The sequence below is a fragment of the Onychostoma macrolepis genome, chromosome 12 (genome assembly GCF_012432095.1).
Source record: "Onychostoma macrolepis isolate SWU-2019 chromosome 12, ASM1243209v1, whole genome shotgun sequence".
NCBI lineage: Eukaryota > Metazoa > Chordata > Actinopteri > Cypriniformes > Cyprinidae > Onychostoma > Onychostoma macrolepis.
In genome coordinates this window covers 14,137,253-14,156,035 of record NC_081166.1, presented here as the reverse complement: position 1 = coordinate 14,156,035, position 18,783 = coordinate 14,137,253, and the positions used below count along the sequence as shown (strand labels likewise).

The 18,783-nt window shown below is 38.9% G+C and overlaps 1 protein-coding gene across 17 annotated transcripts in view; it reads left to right on the top strand.

Moving 5' to 3' along the window:
- Nucleotides 1–18,783, top strand: part of nrxn1a (neurexin 1a) — a 172,798-nt gene that overhangs the window by 129,795 nt on the left and 24,220 nt on the right. For all 17 annotated transcript variants that reach the window (XM_058794223.1, XM_058794222.1, XM_058794219.1 and 14 more), the window contains one exon: nucleotides 5,673–5,854. In XM_058794223.1, the coding sequence (XP_058650206.1) occupies nucleotides 5,673–5,854 (182 nt within the window). The remainder of the gene's footprint in view (nucleotides 1–5,672; nucleotides 5,855–18,783) is intronic.

Here is an 18,783-nt window from a genome sequence, read left to right as displayed (position 1 = left end):
AAGGTAAATTGTACTGCCGTAATGTGCTGTATAACGCACTGCTATCCAGATTTGTAGAAAATTCAGTTTGTGCCAGGCTATTGTCCTTGAATTACGTTGCACTAAACATGAAATAAATCAGAAGACTTTACATTTCACAGTGGGTTTTATTGTTTTATTAGTTCTGATTCATTCAGCCCCCTCAGGTCTGACAATAAAAGCTGAAGAGAGTATTAAAGAAAGGAAAGGAAAATGTTTTGACAGTGCCAATGATGCATGTAAAAATCAAACCCATGAGGCGTGCAGGAACTGAACAGTATTAGAGCTGTCCGTGTAGACTCTCGACTGCGTCCCGAGGCTGCCACCCACCCACCATAGAGCCTAAACTCTCCCAACCGGAGACTGAGTCTCTGTCAGTCAGCCGGAGGATTCCTTCACGGGCAGACAATAAAACCATGCGTTGCGCTAGACCCGTCATAAACATGACGTCTCGTTTTGAAACCTGCACCTTAAGTCGATTCCTGGAGGGAGGAAAGGAGAAACCGCAGTCAAATTTACGAACGTTTCTCTCTGGCTTTTTCTGCTGATGATAACGGCCAGTTTACTAGCATCAAACACACACACATATTCAAAGATACACACATTCATCTACACATCCACAAGCTCTTAGGTTGGCCAGTGTTCCGCTCGAGCTGTTGCCTGTAATTACCCAGTTGGTGTGGAGCGCTGTGGTGTCAGTCTGGTAATTGGAGCTGCAGTAATTCACTTTTTAATTGCCTGTTTATTATTGCAGAAGCCTCAGTTTTGTAGTTGCTGCACAGCTCGCACTGAATGTTTAATAAACAAATACAATGTCACAGACTCATATTTCACGTAAACATTATAATTGCTTCACATAAAAAACCATCAACACACTCACTCTCGCCCACACACACACACACACAAACACACACACCTATTCTTCTCAGCATAATGGAACAAAAAAACAATTTTCTGTCCATAACCTGCCAGGTGGATAAGCTATCAAAACACACAGAAAACAATACACCACATACCTGTAAAGCATCCTGCGGGGTCCAGAACCTTTTTATTTTAACCTGGAAAGAAACATAAACATGTACAATTTGAAAAAAAAATTAATATTTTATTAATATATTTATAGTTGCAGGGGATAAAGTGTATACTAAGACATTTTGAAATTTAATGTAAATAAATAAATTGTTCAATTCATCTCATTCAAATTGAAATATATTTCTTAAAATTACAAAAAAAAAAAACATATATTTAAGAGTAGTCTTAGACTTTTGGACCCCACTGTACTTCTTTTTATCCATATGGTTTGAAACATCCTTAAGTCACTTGCGATGCTCTTGAGACTTGTGAAGGTTACAGTACAGCACGTCATTTCATTTTTGGTGGTTTGAAGTGTTACTTTTAGATTTTTGTATACTTCTCTATGTGGGGTCTTCACTTTGCCTTCTGTTTATTTTGACAGCATTTTCATACCAGTGGGGTGCACGTGTGTTTGCGTGTGTATGTGTGTACTTACATGTACACACCTGATGTGCAGAACTGTAGTGTAGGGTATGTGTGAGTGTGTGTGTTTTTGCCTACCGGGTGAATGATTCCAACCCTGCAGAGTTTGACTGATGTTCCTCATTCTAGCATGCAAGTAGGAGGTGGGCAACCCAACACAATGCACCGTAATTTTAGACCAAACTGCCAGGGCCTTCACAATGCGTCTGTTCTAAGGAAAGAGGCATCTAGGGACATGAAGCAGAATAGAGTGGGAGCTCAATTCATTCCCCATTCCAAGACACGAGCACAATGTTTTGTGTTTCTGAAACGTTTATTGATGGAAAGTCAGCTCAGCGCAGCTTATAAATATTGTGTTTTCAGCAGTATGATTTGCTGCGTATAAGCCCCCAAGACAATGACTGTATTGGATGTCATTGATTTTACATTTAAACATGGATCCAAGAAATCAGATGATAAAGTATGAATTGTTCCATCCTCATAACTTTTTTTATGCATTAAATTATAGCTTGAAGAGGGGGTGAGGGGATGTCTCATTATGTCTCAATGTGTCAGAGCACGTATGCTATCTGATAGCCTACATTGATGGGAACATTTGTGTAATTATAGAGTCTTAAGGCCCGTTCACACTAAGAACGATAATTACAAAGGTAACTATGTTAGAGTCCACACCGTATCGTTCTGTTTATTGCTGCCATTATGTTATCTGACACTTTAAATGCTCAAGCTCTTTAAATGCTTGAGTGTTTTTTATCATTCGTCAGTCATTCTCAAAAGGATTCCAACAATATCGTTCCTTTGTGCCATTGTAGTTGTGGTGTGGACTTTGCTATTTATTAAAATTAAGAACGATTTTTAAAAGCATATCTTTATCATTACACTCCTTGGTGTTAAAAGGGTCTTCAAAGGCATAGTTCATCCAAAAATGAAAATTCTGTCTTAGTTTAATCACCCTCATGTTGTTCCAAATCTGTATGCTACCAACATGAGGGTCAATAAATGATGAAACATTCACAGGAACATTTACAGCCTTAGGTAAACAGTCTTAAAGGTAGAATTCACAAAAAAATGAAAATTCTGCCATTATTTAATCACCCTCATGTTTTTCAAACCTGTATGCCAACAGCAGGAGGGCTAATAAATGGTGACAGACTGTTCTTTTTTGGGTGAACTATTCCTTTAAGCAAAATTAGTCTTTTAGCTTGTGTATAAAAGTGGAGAGGGATCCATATGGAGCCTCTGAGACCCTGGCAGAAGAAGAAGCTAGTGCGTAATTTAATTTCACCAGCACATAAAGGAGATTACGGCTATGATGGGATTCCAGAGGGCCAGGTAATATCTATCTCATTAGAACAGCTCTCCCAAGCATTCACACACAGCTCTTCTATGAGGCGGCAGTCGGCCCTCTCTCCTTTGCTTGTTCCTGCTGATTGACCTTAGAAGGGCGCTGGAGTGGAAAGACCCGCACGGTTGTTAGGTAGCGAGGGTCTTCTTTAAAACCCAGACCCAGCTGCCCACCCAGCCGAGATGATGGAACATATTTAAGGGGCTAATGGTCTGGCTTGCACAAAGAGCCTGCCTCATTTAACAGCATCAGAAAATAGACTTCAGAGAAGAGGTTTAACCCCGTTAGAGGGAGGGCAGCAAGCTCCTTAACCACATCAGGGATGGGAGTGAAAAGTCAGGCTGAGGGAGATAAGAAAAGAAAGAAAGAAAAGAAAAGAGGGTGTCTTGGAGAAGCTCCCAAGTAGTTGGGATAAGAGCCGACTGCACGAACACAGAATCCAGCAGATATTTTCAGCATTTCGCCATTCGATTGATAGTGAATGTGGAAACATGACAGGAAATTATGGAGAGAAAAAGGGAGAATAGGGTCAAGGCTTGACGCAGGCCATATTCAAACCCAAATTTCCCACTTGTGCAACATATATTGGTTTTGAAACATGTGTCACTATACCACGCCTCCAAGATCCCAGCAGGATCTCTATTTTTTGTCTCTCATACCAATTTGCAGCCTCTTTCTTATGACAATTGTTTTTTTTTTTCAGCACAAATCAATAATTCATGCTCATTTATTTACTTGGCAAGTGGCTGCATTAAAAAAGAAATGGATAATGTTCAGTCAGCCATCTCCGAATAAAGTACTAATCACTCTTTTAGGGGGTTATTTTACGATCTGTTGTCCTTTAAAAGGGTAGTTGGCCCAAACATTTCATTATTTACACACCTTCATGTCGTTCCATGCCTGCAAGACTTACTTTCTTCTCATAAGATATGGAAACACTTTATTTCACAGTGTATAACAGTAAATTTTGCAACTGATCCTCAACAAAATCCATTATACATATAGTGTATATGTATTATGTAGTATTATATAGTAAGTGCATGTTACTTTAATTATCACTCAGTGTATCACATTTGTGTAATTACTCTTTAAAAAGGACAACTTACAATTTAGGGTTACTCTTTATTTTAAGGTGTCCTTGTTATACATATAAAATTAATAAATATAATTTGTTGTTCACAAGAAGAAAGGAAGTCATAGATGTTTGGAAGGACATGAGGGCGAGTAAATGATGCTGAATTTTCATCTTTGGGGGAACTATCCCTTTAAATGTATGCATGAGTCAGATGTCAACTTGTATTTTTAAAAGTTGATTGCGCTGATTTTAACTTTCAGTGCACTGTGCATTGCCCATTTGTGCCCGTAAATCTCTGCACAGCTTTACGCTTCCCTTCCTGGCAAATCCATTCACTCACCCACAGCTGCGAATTGCCATCATACTGAGCGACAGATATGAGGCAGGCAGCCGTAGCGGTTCGCACAAAACAGATTTCAACAGAGCCGAACTCTCATCCCTATCCGCTTCACATCCATGATGGCCTGTGCGCATATGTGTGTGTGAAGTTCAACCATCTGAGCCCCGCTAATGAGCAGAGCTCATTTCCCTGTGTTTGGAACAAGCCCGTCAAGGGAGTCGTCACTAACCGGGCGTTAGTTTGCGCGTGAATCCGTGCGCGCTCGTGAACATTTGTGTACCCGTGTAAGCGAATGTGCCTGCCCCGGAGGGGGTCAAGCCGATCGCTGACACGGTGTGAAACAGTCTCAATGAGATGCGTTCAAGGGGGCCGGCGAGAGCCCGCTGGTGAAAATCACACAGAGTGGAGCTAATGAGCACGGCTCTGCAAATAGAGGAACGTGCCAGGAAATAACCCAGCCCTTTTGAAACCACTCTCAGCGCTTTAACTCGGGGGCCTCTTGCTCTTCTGAGAGCTCCGGCCTCCTCTGGGTTTTTTCCCCGTGCTGCTTCGCCGCCCGTCTTATCTGCATCTGGAGCTCAGAAGCACAGCAGTCACGCTCCGCCGAGAGGAAAGTGTTGAAGTGCGTCTCGCATCTCCCGAGGCTGTTATCTTGAGGTTGATGAGCTCTTTGCTCTGCGAACATTACCCCGAGTGCACCTGCCACAATCGAAGTGCTTTCGCCCCATTTTGCTATTGAAGTCACGCCTGATCAAAAGAGCTAGTGCGGTCCGCCAGTTAATGAGATCAACTCCATTAGTAGCGTTTCTCTCTATCTCTCAATGCAAAAACCTGGAGAAACCTTCCTGCAGGCATTGAATCGCAGTGACCCCGCTCACAGTAAGCTACCTGCCTCTGACACTGTAATTAGCTCCATCAGGCATTAGCATGCGTCTCACTGAGCAGGAATAGCTGTCTGGTCCGTGCCGTGTTTGCCCACCTTTGGCAGAATAAATGCATGCAGAAGTAGGTGCTGGGCTGGATTGATTGTCCGGTGTGTCGGCGGGTGAAGAGAGCGACTGTAATCAGCTCAATCAGCCCTGGGCTCGGATGGGGGGTTGCGTGCGTTGAGTGGTTGTAGCGAGAGCGACTCTGTTTAGCTCATGCTTCGGCAGACACAGGTGCTCCTGGTGACATCAGCGTAGCGAGGGTCACATAAGGGCTATAATTTAGCCAATCAGGGACCAGCAGGGGCTGTCTGGCACTCTGATGGGTTCATCAAGATACTCCCGCGCTTTGTGTAATGGAGCAGAGCCATGCATACGCACGCACACACATGCAAAATGGAAATACTTTTCCCACTTACTTTGATGTTCTTACACTTAACATTCTGTTTCTCTCTCTTTCTCGTTCTGCAGCGGGAACCACATACATATTCGGACGTGATGGAGGGCTCATTGTGTACACATGGCCGCCCAACGACAGACCGAGCACACGAGCTGACCGACTGGCTGTCGGCTTTAGCACCCAGCAGAAGGATGCAGTGCTGGTTAGGGTGGACAGCTCTTCCGGCCTGGGAGACTACCTGCAGCTTCAGATTGTGAGTCTTACACAAACAAACACACACTTATTGTTGGTTACACGCTTTGAGGCCACTAGTGAAAATGCATCTTTTTTTAAATTCAAGTGGAAATTTAGTTTGAATAAATTACATGAATTTCATATTTTCTTGGTATTTATTACAAACTAATGCAACAACAACAAGCTGCATGAATTCCACAAGTTTGTGTCAAACCTGACGTTCGTGTTATCCAGCATTATTTGAGAATTGTCCAGTGAGTTGAAAGAGCATCTGACCGTCTGTGCTAGGAGTCGCATGATAGGTGCCAAAAATATAGTCATTTAGACCAGAAACTCTTGCAGAATCTTGAAAACACATTAAATAATATTGGACTTGAAACAATTTTTACACAGAAATAACTAGTAAATTTAACAAATATTTTAAAAGAATTTGCATGTACACATTGAAATTTGGAGAGTGAGAGTATTTTCTTGTAAAATTAATCTTTGTTTTATTTTCAACTCTGAATTTTATTTTATTTTATTTAACATTTTATGTCATGAAAATTTGGTGTTGAAACATTTTTACTCAGAAATTGTTACTAAAATTCACAAATAATTACAACGAATCAGCAAATAACACATTGATTTAAACTTGGAATTTTGAGGCAGAAACACTAAAGTAGTATTTTTTTGTATAATGTATGCCAATAATCTTTTATTTTCAACTCTGAAAAATAATTTTGAACATTTTATGTCATGAAAATTTGGTGTTAAAACAATTTTTACTCAGAAATTGTTACTAAATTAAAAAAATAATTACAACGAATCAGCAAATAACACATTGATTTGAACTTGGAATTTTGAGACAGAAACACTGAAGTAGTATTTTTTTTTTTTTTTGTATAATGTATGCCAATAATCTTTTATTTTCAACTGAAAAATTATTTTTTACATTTTATGTCATGAAAATTTGGTGTTAAAATAATTTTTACCCTTTTTTTTTTTTTTTTTTGGACTTGTTACTAAATTCCACAAATAATCACAACGAATCGGCAAATAAAACATTGAATTAAACTTGGAATTTTGAAGTAGACTAGAAAAATAATTTTACGGTGTGGTACTTGTTCATTTCATGTCAAAATTTCTGTTTTGTTTTAAGTGTTTCAAAATCTTAAAGCTTTATTTCCAGGTTTAAACGAAAAAATCCCAGAATTTCAATATGGTCTCAGACTTTTGGTCTCAACTGTTTGAACTTGCTCAAACCTACACAGATTCCCCTGAGAATTCCTGCTTTTCATTCATTCTCACACAAACCCCAGACTAGAAATTCACAGAAAATCATGCTCCCGACGAGCCCTGTGAATGATCATTAGGGTAATCATAGTGTTCTACGCCTCCTCCAGCACTCAAAGTGCTGGTCTGTTTTAGAAAGTTCCAGCGCCTCAGACCGCCCTCATGAATAAAATCTGTATAATGTTCAGAATAGAAGGCGCTACCAATGCTTGCTCAGAGGATGCTATTTGATAGAACCCGCATTTCCTATGACATGCTGTGCTGGAGGAGTGGGAGGTGGAGGAGGTGGAGGCAAGGGGGACGGGAAAGTGTTTGGCACTGAGCTTCGAAGAGTTGTATGTGTTTTTATTTATTTATTTTTCCTGCGTTCTATTTTTTTTTGACACCCACTCCTGCTGTAATCACAAACTTGATTCCCAGAAGAATCAGCGTGCTCTCTCAGGGGTGGCATCATGGCGTGACTGTTGCACGACTGCCTCAGCAAATGCTTTCCGAGCGCGGTGAGGTAATGATTTCTCCAGCTGAGCCCTGGAGTTTACGATGCATGCTGGTGTCTATATATGACTTCAGCTACAGTGCTGCAATGCCCGATGTGCTTCATGCTTTTATTTAAAGGGGTAGTTCACCTAAAAATGAAAACTCATTACTCACCCTCATCTGATTTGTCGTACCAAATCTGCATGATTTTCTCTTTTTTTCCCCTAACATAAGTCATTTTTTAAAAGAGTATCCTGACCATTCGGTTCAATAAAATAAAAGTAATTGAGTTCTGAAAAAAACTAATTATGTTTGTCTATCATTTTATGATTTTATAATCCTTTTGTGTTCATTTTGACGCTTAAAAGCTTCAGTACCCGTCATTTTTTAACTGCAGGGAAAAGTGCGACCTAGTGTTAATTTTGGCAGCCATTTTTAATTTAGTTTTAGTCTTAGTCCTGTCTCAAATGTATGTTTTAGTTATTATCATATTTAGTGAACCTTGTCCTGTTTTTGTTTAGTCAAGTTTTAGTTGAAGAAATGTCTGAGCATTTTAGTCTAGTTTTAGTCAATGAAATCATATTTTCGTCATGCTGTATAATGGTTAAACTGATAAAAAAATATATTTTTGCTCAAAATTATAATCGTTATGATTGTTGTCATTTAAGAAATTTACGTTTGAATTTAAGGTATTGCATTTTCACCAGTAAAGCACAAATCAGTAGAATGTTGACTCATACACATGGTTTATTTTACCTGATCTAGTGTAATGATTTATTATAGGCTATTTATTATCAAAATTAATATCAAAGACTTATGCACACTCTCTGTCTATATTATGAAAACTGGTAAAACAAATGAAAAATATTATAACGGTGAAATTCCTAATAGTAATTCCAATAATTCCATATTGCAATAGCCTAGGTTTCTCTATTAAAACAACAGCGGTTGAATATATGCATTTATTCAGCAACCACAATCGCAAACATTGTAATCGAAATCTCATGACAGAACACAGACTGGCTGAGTGACACTTTCATTTAGATCGCTAAACTCCAGCTTGCTTGTCGCTGTTTTCAGATCATCGTCAGCAGCGCTTCCACAATGAAGAGCAAGCACCTGCACATGGTTGCCATATTGCAAAAAATAAATAAAACACTGGGCAGAAAATGTATCCTTGTAACAGAGAAGCTCTGATTCGAATTTGAACTCTTGATATCTGGCAACCGCACATATAAGCTTGCGTAGTAGAGGCGTGTACAGCAGTCTGCAATAATATTTTTGTCTCTTTTTTGACAAAAATAAAAAGATTTTGGTAAAGTTTTTATTTTTTGTAATTCATTTTAGTCTCGTCTTTTATCGTCAACGAAATTGCATGTTGATATAGTCATAGTTATCATTTATTGACCTTATTGTCATCTCGTCTTCGTCTCGTTTTAGTCGAAGAAAAAAAGCTCATCAACGACCATTTTTCGTCATAGTTTTCGTTAACAATATTAACACTAGTGCGACCAGCACATTTTTCAGAATTTCTGCTTTTGTGTTTCACGGAAGAAAAACAAATCATGTTTTAACACAATTTTCATGACAGAATTTTATTTCTAGTGAACAGATCCAATAATAAAAGACATTTTCTACACCAAAAGCTTAAGCAGCAACAGTTGGTTTCATTTGCATGCGCATACATGTGAACCCTGTGCCCCATGTAAATTTGCAGCACGGATATGTTGTTTCAGTATGTTTTATCGATCAGCAAAATCACACAAGCTCAGAGCGCGTGAATGATATCAGATGCCCAGTAGACTGTGGGTTATGATTTACCATCTCATGTACTCAGAACATTGTGTTCCTCGCATCTCAGCTCAGATATTCGCTTGAGAATGCAAGGTGGTAGGTAGCAGTGGTGTCTTCGTGAAATGCGTTGTAAAATGAATTTGCAGGAGTTGCGTAAGCCCAAGATATGTAACACTTTACATAATGCCCGTAATTAAGATTATCACAGATTATATATTTCCATATATTGGCATGACAATTAATCAGGCATCCATGACTGATATATGGCTTTTTGGCACAGGGATGGCAGGGAATGTTTATGAGCAAATTAAAGGCCCTTAATGTCTTGATGCGATTAGCGCTGGATATCTAGGCTAATTCTAATGTGTGACTGGTGGAGTCTCTGCAGTGCTACGTCTGCCATTTTTGATGCTTGTTGGACTGATGACTGCTAAGCCAGCATAAAAGGTATTTACTAAATGAATCAGCCTTGTGTAGGAGGGTAAATTAGCTGTACCTACATCGCTAACCGTCCATAAAGCAGTTGAAATCATTATAGATTTCCAGTACCGTTTTTACCCCATAATTAACAAGGGGAAAGAAAAAAAAAGATTTTCCCTTCCATTTCCATAAATTATATTTAGGCACTGATGAGATTAAGTATGTCAGTATTGACATTAATGGCGAGACTGTTCAGTGATGTAACGGAATGTTTTGATAAACCTGTCTGTAGGCTGGGAGGATATCATTATCCAGAGACTGCCTTTCTGAAAGTGAATTAACTTAGGATCATTGACCATGTTAACGAGCGGCCCTTGATGTCCTGATTTTTCAAACAGACAGTGGCGTCCCTCCCCCCGCGCCCCCTTTCTGCTTATGACCCTAAACACTTGTGACAGAGTTCATTTAAATCTCATCATATCACCATCACTGGGGATTATCATTAGTCATCGTTCACCCCAAATCATTGAGCCACTTGCTCATGCAGAGAGAGAGAGAGCGAGAAATAACAAGACGGAGAGCGAGAACTGTAAGGAACGGTGAGACAGGCACTGTACAGAAAAAGAAAACATTGGTGCACATTCTTTCACTCAGCATAACAGCGCATTTTAAGGGGTAATGGCCTATTAAATACATTTCTTCTGCTCAAGATGAGCTTGCCAGCTGCTCGAACCCATGGCCAAATGCCCTGCGGACCGCCCGGCCATTTGTGGCAGCCGTGCAAACCGCTAAGCAGGACAGGAGCGAAGGAGAAATGGATGATGACTGTAAACGAGTCAAAGCCAAGTGATTATACCCCTGGGGTTTGACCAAATCATTAGCACTTTCTGACCTCTCACACTCTCGATGCCAAAAGTGTGTGTGTGTGTACGCTTGTGGGCAGTCTAATGAGCACATCAGTCCAATTGAAGAATGGTGACGATCACAGCTAACTCAGCAGTGAGAGGTACAGAGGTGTGAACAGTAGTACTGACAAGGGTATAGGGAATGTGTGTGTGTGTGTGAGAAGGAGAGAAAGGACGTGAAAAGGAAACAGCTTTCAGAGAGCACCTGTGCTGAGATGTCGGTGATAGCAGAACTGCCACATTGACCATGTTAAAGGAATAGTTCACTTAAAAATGTTTACTCACCCTTGTAAACTTGTATGACTTGTTCTTGCATGGTGCACATAGTGTGAATTTTTGAAGAATACAATGGAAGTGAATGGGGACTAAAAATTTGAAAAAAAGTATTACAAGCCATATAATATTACAGTCTTGATTGTAGTGGTGTCATTACCACTAAAGACTTTTGTGATGAGAGAACCAATAGTGTAATGCATCAATGTGCTATTTTTGTAGCTCATGCAACTTGTTCATATGACACTACCATTCAAAGTTTTAGGTTCGGTGTGGTTTTTTTGTTGGCTGCGTTTATTTGATCGGTTAAAACAATAATATTTTGAAATATTATTACAATTGTTAAAGTATTTTCTATTTGAATATATTTTCAAATGTAATTTATTTCTGTGATAGATAGCAAAGCTGGATTTTCAGCAGCCATTACAACAGATTGTCACATAATCCTTCAGAAATCATTCTAATATGCTGATGTGGTGCCCAAGAAACATTTTTTATTATTATCAATGTTGAAAACAGTTGTTCTACTTACATTTTTTTTTTTTGTGGAACCTGTGATAAATTTTTTTCAGGATTCGTTGATGAAAAAGAAGAGCATTTATTATGTAGAAGTCTTTACTGTCACTTTTGATTAATGTAATGTGTCCCTGCGTTTTGCATAAAAGCCTAAATTACTCTTTCAAAAAAGATTTTTCAAACGTAGTGTATGTAGTCCATTTAAATTCTTCAGCAGAGGAAAAGATCAGTGTATTAACTTTCATAACTTTCAGACTTTCCTATGGTAAAACATATGGCATATACAGAATATAGAACACAATTCATATGGACTAGTTTCATGATAAGATTGTGCTGCATTTTGTTGTTTTAGAGCATTACAGATCCAGTCCCCATTCACTCTCATTGTATGAAAAAGAACGACCAGGATATTATTCTGAAAAATCTCCATTTGTTTTCCATTGAAGAAAGATAATTTCCATTTTCAGGCGAACTGTTCCTTTAAAATAGGGAAATTTAAAATGTATCCATATATATCAAAATCCTTTTTTTTTTCTCCATTTTGTTGTATGAGTTGTATGTATTTTAGATGTCTCCAGTCAAAGTGACTCAGGGCAGTCCGAGAGACTCATATGCTCACACATGCACGCACACTCACTCACATTTGGATGGAGGTGAAAGTGAAAGAGAGTGACAGATGCTGATTTTCTGCTTCACTTGTGTCTGAGTGGGCAGGACATACCTGGTCGGACATGAGTGACGTGTGACATGGCTTTGAGTGACAGCAAAGTGTCTGCTGACCTCATACCGTCAGTGCGGACTAAGCCTGTCTCCACCCAGCAGCTTAGATAGAAACAGCCAGTGCTTTGGAAAAATGCCATTTTGTTTCTCTCAGTCGAAACTCAGCGACACTTACTTCCTCTATCCACTTACCCGCATAATTTGAGTACAAGTCATTCATGCGCTCTGTCATTTTTACATACCGTCAAACTATATGCCAGGTCATTATGCAATTTACGAGTGGCATGGAGAACAGTTTGACTGGCCACAGACGATTTAATGTTTGGTCTTCGTCAGCCATTTTTTCTTGAATAAGTGCGCCATATGGCAAACCGTGCCTTTGCTATCTTTAGTATCTGAAAGGATAAGCAGACAGATGGCAGCAGAAGTAAAAGCTGAATATTTAAATTTATTCATCAAAATAAAAGAGACAGGTGTTCTTTTAAACGCTCTCTTTGTGACAAACTCAGCCCACTCGATCCTTTGCATTTTTAAAAAAAAATGTTTACCACGCTTTTTTCTTCCGATTAGAGTCAATGCATGAAAGAACGTGTTACTATTGAAGCCCAGTGACGGGTTGACAAGGATCACTACAAAAATAGCAGCGCTCCAGTCTGCCTTGGATTTGTCGATTGTAATATGAAATGATACTGTCTGCGAGAGATATTGCATTCAGACTGGCTTTTGAATTTTTTTGGCCTTTTTTGTTTTTTTCCTCAGCAGTAGGGAGACAATGTGCATGACTTCTTGGATATCGTCTGTAGACAACACCCATGGAATGCATGTGGTTTTCAGGTTCGAGAAGAACTAGGACAGAGTGCTATTTTCAGTTTTTAGAGAACTTGGAAAATAATTCTCTGCTGCCAAAAAGATTCATGATCTCACCAGATCCAGTCCTTACCAGAAGATAAAGAGAGATTGCGAGAGCAAGCAAACGCTAGCACGCGAGAGAGAGAGGGAGGCACACAAAAAGAAAGAGAGGAGAAGGAGGGGGTGAAACAACAAGAACTGCTTGCCAAAGTGGAATTATTCTGCGGACACAACAAATTTATCTGTTTCACCAAACCTGCAGTGCTCAAACATAAGGGCACATGCACTCCGGAGCGTGTCACACACGGTGTGATATTTTGATCTAATATCAAACACAAGTTATTTATGAGAGCGTATATTGCATGTCTGGGTGTTCTATCCAATTAAGCGCTTTCCCTTGGTATTAGCTTGAGCATTACTGAGAGGCTCTTTATGTAAAGTGGCTGAGGTTTCCTGGATGCACCAGCTCATTTAAGCTGAATGCCATGGCAGATCAGCATCCCCGCTGTGGCACACACACTCCGTCATACTCCATAAGCTTCTGCCTGCACCTTTTCCTAAATAAGACACATCATTAGTGGCTTTTCTGTCCTCCAGGTTTCCGGGGCAACCGTCCCAGCCCTTTGTGTGTGTGTGTGTTTGGCTTCTCTTGATGGAACGTTCTGCCTGTTACTAATATCACAATTATTCCATCGATTTATTTAGAGCTTAAAGGGTTAGTTCACCCAAAAATGAAAAATCTGTCATCATTTACTCATCCTCATGTTGTTCCAAATTGTGCAGTTTTCTTTGTGGAACACAAAAGATGCTATTCTAAAGTCAGTGGGGTGGTTTTGGACCCAATTGACATTTATTAAATAGACAAAAACCGTTAAATCTCCAAAATATCTTTTTCACAGCTTGTGTTTCACAGAGGGAAAAAGTCAGGTTCGGAATGACAATTAGGGTGAGTAAATGATGATAGAGCTTAAATTTTTTGGTAAACCGCCACTTTAAGGCACGATACCACTGGCAAAACTTTTTTTTTTTTGTAAAGCACCGGTCAATTTTAAGATTGTGGGCTATTTGGTTACCACAACTTGTCTTCATTCCAAAATATGTATTTTCGTCTGTAGATTTCAATTACAATACAGATCTTTAAAGTCTTTTTGTTTTTCAAATGCAAATTAAACCTATGCAACAAACTTTCCCATTTTATTCCAATCTGTAATTTGAAAGTTTTTACAGAGGGGTTTGCTCATATATCATTTGCTTGATTTATGTAACATTTCATTCCTGGTCAAAATAATTTGACATCTATTGACAGCATTTTTAGAGTGATGAAAATATTAAAAATCCCCTCTGTAAGAACATTTAACTCTAATTAATCAACAAAACAAGAATTATGAACCTGGCCTTATCCAATATTCAGATTTCCTGTCTGAAAAATGTATGCAAATTAGTGTATTTTTAATTAGGTAATGCCTCATTTGCATATTTAAACATAACATTTTAGAAAACTTGTAATACAAAATGTATTCACTTAAAGTGCTATGAATATGCAAATTGGGGTATGATGGGGTGATGATTATGAGTTTTTTTTCCTCACCTGTAGTGTCTTAAGTAATAAATAAATATTTGGTAACAAGTATATTTATAAGCACAAGAAACCTACAGCTCTAAACTACATATTCCGAACTTCTGAACAACTGAATTATTTTTGTGTCTGGCAAGAGGAGGTCGTTGCAGTTCCAGAGTAGATGAAATGCTCTGTCAATCAGGATGGCACCGTGGTTGTCATCTAATTGCCTACAAGAAACGAGAGAACCCTAGAGAACAGTGTTGCTATAACAACCCCCATTGTGTCTAATGAGAATCCAGTTGTATTAGTTCTTTATATTTAGAGCAGCACTGCAGGCCTCGGTGGAGAGGTGACATGAAGCTTGAGATGGACAGGAACAGCTGAGATGCAGCCGTGTGGAACCAGGCCCTCCTTTTAAATGACACCCCATCCTTCGCTCGCTTTAGGGATCATTTAACGAACACCGAATCCTGATCACAGCACCCAAAACATTTGTTATTCTGTGATAATCTGGGATTTGGTGTCACGGCTCAATTTTGCTCTCCTTCCGTATGTTTAGCCCCTGAGGCAATCATAATAGAGCCGCCTTCTCTTTTTTTTTTTTTTTTTTTAACAGAAAATTCTGTGAAACTGGGACATTATCACACCCGGGACTGAATGTAGGACGTAGGGTGTCTCTCTTAAAACCATGCCCACTTTAAGTTGCAGGAAGAGGCCCCCCTGCGAATGTCCGAGCCCCCTCGTCCAACTTCAAAAATGCTTACGGACTTCCAGAGCTGGGTAGTAATTACATGTAATCAGATTCCAAAAATTAAGTACTTGTAATTAGATTAAATTACATCTTAAAAATACTCGTAATCAGACTACAGTTACTTTTTTTTATGGATTACATGATTACATATTATTTACATTTATTCATATTTTATTGATTCTCCCATATTCTTCTTTCTTAAATTTTCCTTTCTAAAATATACTGCTTCTATACAATCAGATAAAATCTATACAATCAGAAAGTCTTCCAGTTTTGTTTGACATTTACACAGAGATCAGTTCAGAGATCACATTTGCATGTTCTTGCTTCTGTGATGTGTCACATGACATGCAGATAAAGAAATAAAATATTAACTTTTTTTAGTAAGTGTTTAGTAAATGTATAAATCTCAGAAATTTCTAAAATTGACCCTTATGACTGGTTTTGTGGTCCATTGTCACATTTAATCAATTATTAGCTTTTCATTAAACTCATAAGTCCCCTGCAGTTCCTTCATAAACCCAGTTTGGGAAACCTTGACATAATGTAATGTTTAATGCACTTTGTGTTGTTGATAACAAATGGAATATATTTATCAATATAGTATAAGATTATCCTATTTAAATCAATGTGAAAAACGAGATAGGTCAAAAGTAATTTAAAAGTAGTCTGATTACATGACCTAAAATGTGTAATGTAATGGATTACGTTACTAACTACAATTTTTGTCATGTAATTTGGAATCAGTAACGGATTACAATTTGTAAGTAATCTACCCAGCTCTGCGAACTTCATTGCCATGTCCACGTTCCCCCTAGCCAGGATGTGGTTGATCCAATGCTGTCATTTCTGAGGTTTCAAAAGGCCTGCCACCCTTGGTGTTGGTCCCAGCCGCCGAACCCCGAATGAAGGATGAGGTCAGCTACCCGAAGGGACGGCCTGGATGGAAGGGTGAAAGAGAGGTCGTTCTCCAATTAGAGGAGGGCGTGGCATGTCACAGCCCACTAGTGTGCAGGCCAAGCTCTCACATCACTTCTCTGACCACAAAGCTGAAAAGATGTGCAGGGAGTGAGAGATTGGCCCTGGAGAAATGCTGTTAGAGAGCGCAGAGGAGGGTGAAGGAGACGCTGCCCCATTGTTCCCGGTGATGGGAAGAGGATAGGGCCAACGGGCAGAGTCTGTCTTCATTATGGGGTGTGAGAGGCGGAAGGAACATCCAGCTTCAGCCCAGCTGGAGATGACAACATGGGCCGTGTGAGTGTGTGTGTCAGAAAAAGAGAGCTTGTGAGTATCCAGACAAAAACACACATCTCCTGGGAGGGTATAATGAAGTCTGGTGTTGCGATTTGTCCTCTGCTTGCTCTCTTCCTGCAGATAGGTGTGAATTAGGGGAATTCACAAAGGGATCTTCTCATACACACCTCATTTCATTATTTTGAAATGCCACATGTAGCTTTTGCAATCTGCAACAAATCAATCGAAAGGAGCGCACGTTCCCACAGCAGCCTATTTCGTTGTTTTTAAACTAATGGCCTCCATCTGTCGTAAATATGTCAGACAACAATTTTCACAATTGCTTGCATTCATGTGCAGGCTTTTAATAGCGTTCCTAACAAGTTTGCAACAAGTTTTTGGTTAACTAAGTAGTGCATGTGGGCACGCAGGTCATCAAGGAGAGCACAGAGTGGGCATAGTTACTGTTTTATATAAGACAAGCAGCAAGTGGATCGAGCATTATTAGCATGTGCTTTCATGAGAAGAGATTGTTTGCGCATGAATACGTTTTATTGTAATTAGCAAAAGACAATCCCACCCACTGAGCTGCATCAAATAGGAAACCATTAAGGATTGAGGCCATCTAGTGGTGTGGATGTGAAGCACACAGAGTGATTTCACTCTCACTGCTCGCATTAATAAGACAGAAACATGCATTGATGAGAATTTACACTGAAAATGACAAGCGGCGCATCAGAATAAAGATTAGATTCCGTTTCAGTGAGACTGTCACACATTATTCTGTATGACCAGCATATTGCCTCGAGGCACTGATTTCAAGGGGAAAAATCTTATAAGGTTATTTTTTTCCTGTGATTTCCTGATTCGATTATGTTATCTGCCTGCAGGCTTGTTGAGAAACTTTTGAACATGAACAGGAATGAAAAAGTAGTATTATTTAGTTTACAAGGCTTAATGTGTGACACAGTAAATTTTATTTTGACATCTGCAGCAGTCATGCCACCCCCTTTAAAATTACGGATTGCTACTGGTAATATTGTTTTGTCACAAATGTAGCATGTGAGTTTATGTCTTTCCATCTGTGTTGCATTTATATATTTATATATATATATATATATATATATATATATATATTAGAAATCAGAACCCCACACAAAGCTGAGGGGTTTTGTATCACCCTGTAGGATTGATTCAAAGGAGATTGAGTTGAAATTATTTTACAAAATGAGAAGAAAGAGGACACGGGGTGATAAGAGCGACATAGCTATGCTGGATATCAGTTACCAGGATATCAACAGCCAGTTATACAGTGTAGCGGTCATTTATTAAAATTTTTGAACAGCAGTATTCTACAAAGCTGTATAATGTTTTTGTATAATCAGCATTGGGCTATTTAATTGAACATTTTACAAAGCATCAGCTATAGTATGTCTCTCATACTGTATCACTCAGCATTTTCTTTCTTGTAATTGAATGATTTCAGCTGTAATCAATATTTCATGTCCATTTATTTCTTTAATTGGTAAGTAATCATGTAATGAGCAGGATGGTGTACAGTCAACCGGTCATTAATCCAGAAGAAACTACTTTAGGGTGATACAAGACCTCCTGCTTGTGTGATGGTGTCCTGATCAACCTGTCAGGAATTATTTTGTCATAATGACTGGCTGACTGTACATTATCACTTACATATCACATTGAAAATGCAATAATACACACTGAATTTGTCTGAACTAAAAGCGTCGTATTCTCTCTATATACACAGACATAACAAATATATCCCCACTAATTATCAAAAGAAAATCGCAAAATTGCTAAAATGGAGAAAAATACTTGCTGGTTTCTTTATTACTATCCATTTCCTTCATGTAATAGGCTCATTAAAACATAAATTATAGATATTTTTGTTATTAAATATGAATGGCGCCTTTTGCTGGAGAATTAAAGCGGTGGTAAATCTTTCTGATGCATTGTGCTGTCAGGAGAACTTGTGCACAGGCTGATAAACTATCACCTTGTTTGGTCCTCAATAAATTCGGTACATCTGTTATTCTGCTGTTAAGATGGAGTATAGCTGCCTCTCTATGAGAGCCTTTATTAATAATCAAAAATTGTCTTCCGCAAGGTTGCTAAGACAGAGTGATGATCATTAAATGTGATGTTCATATGCT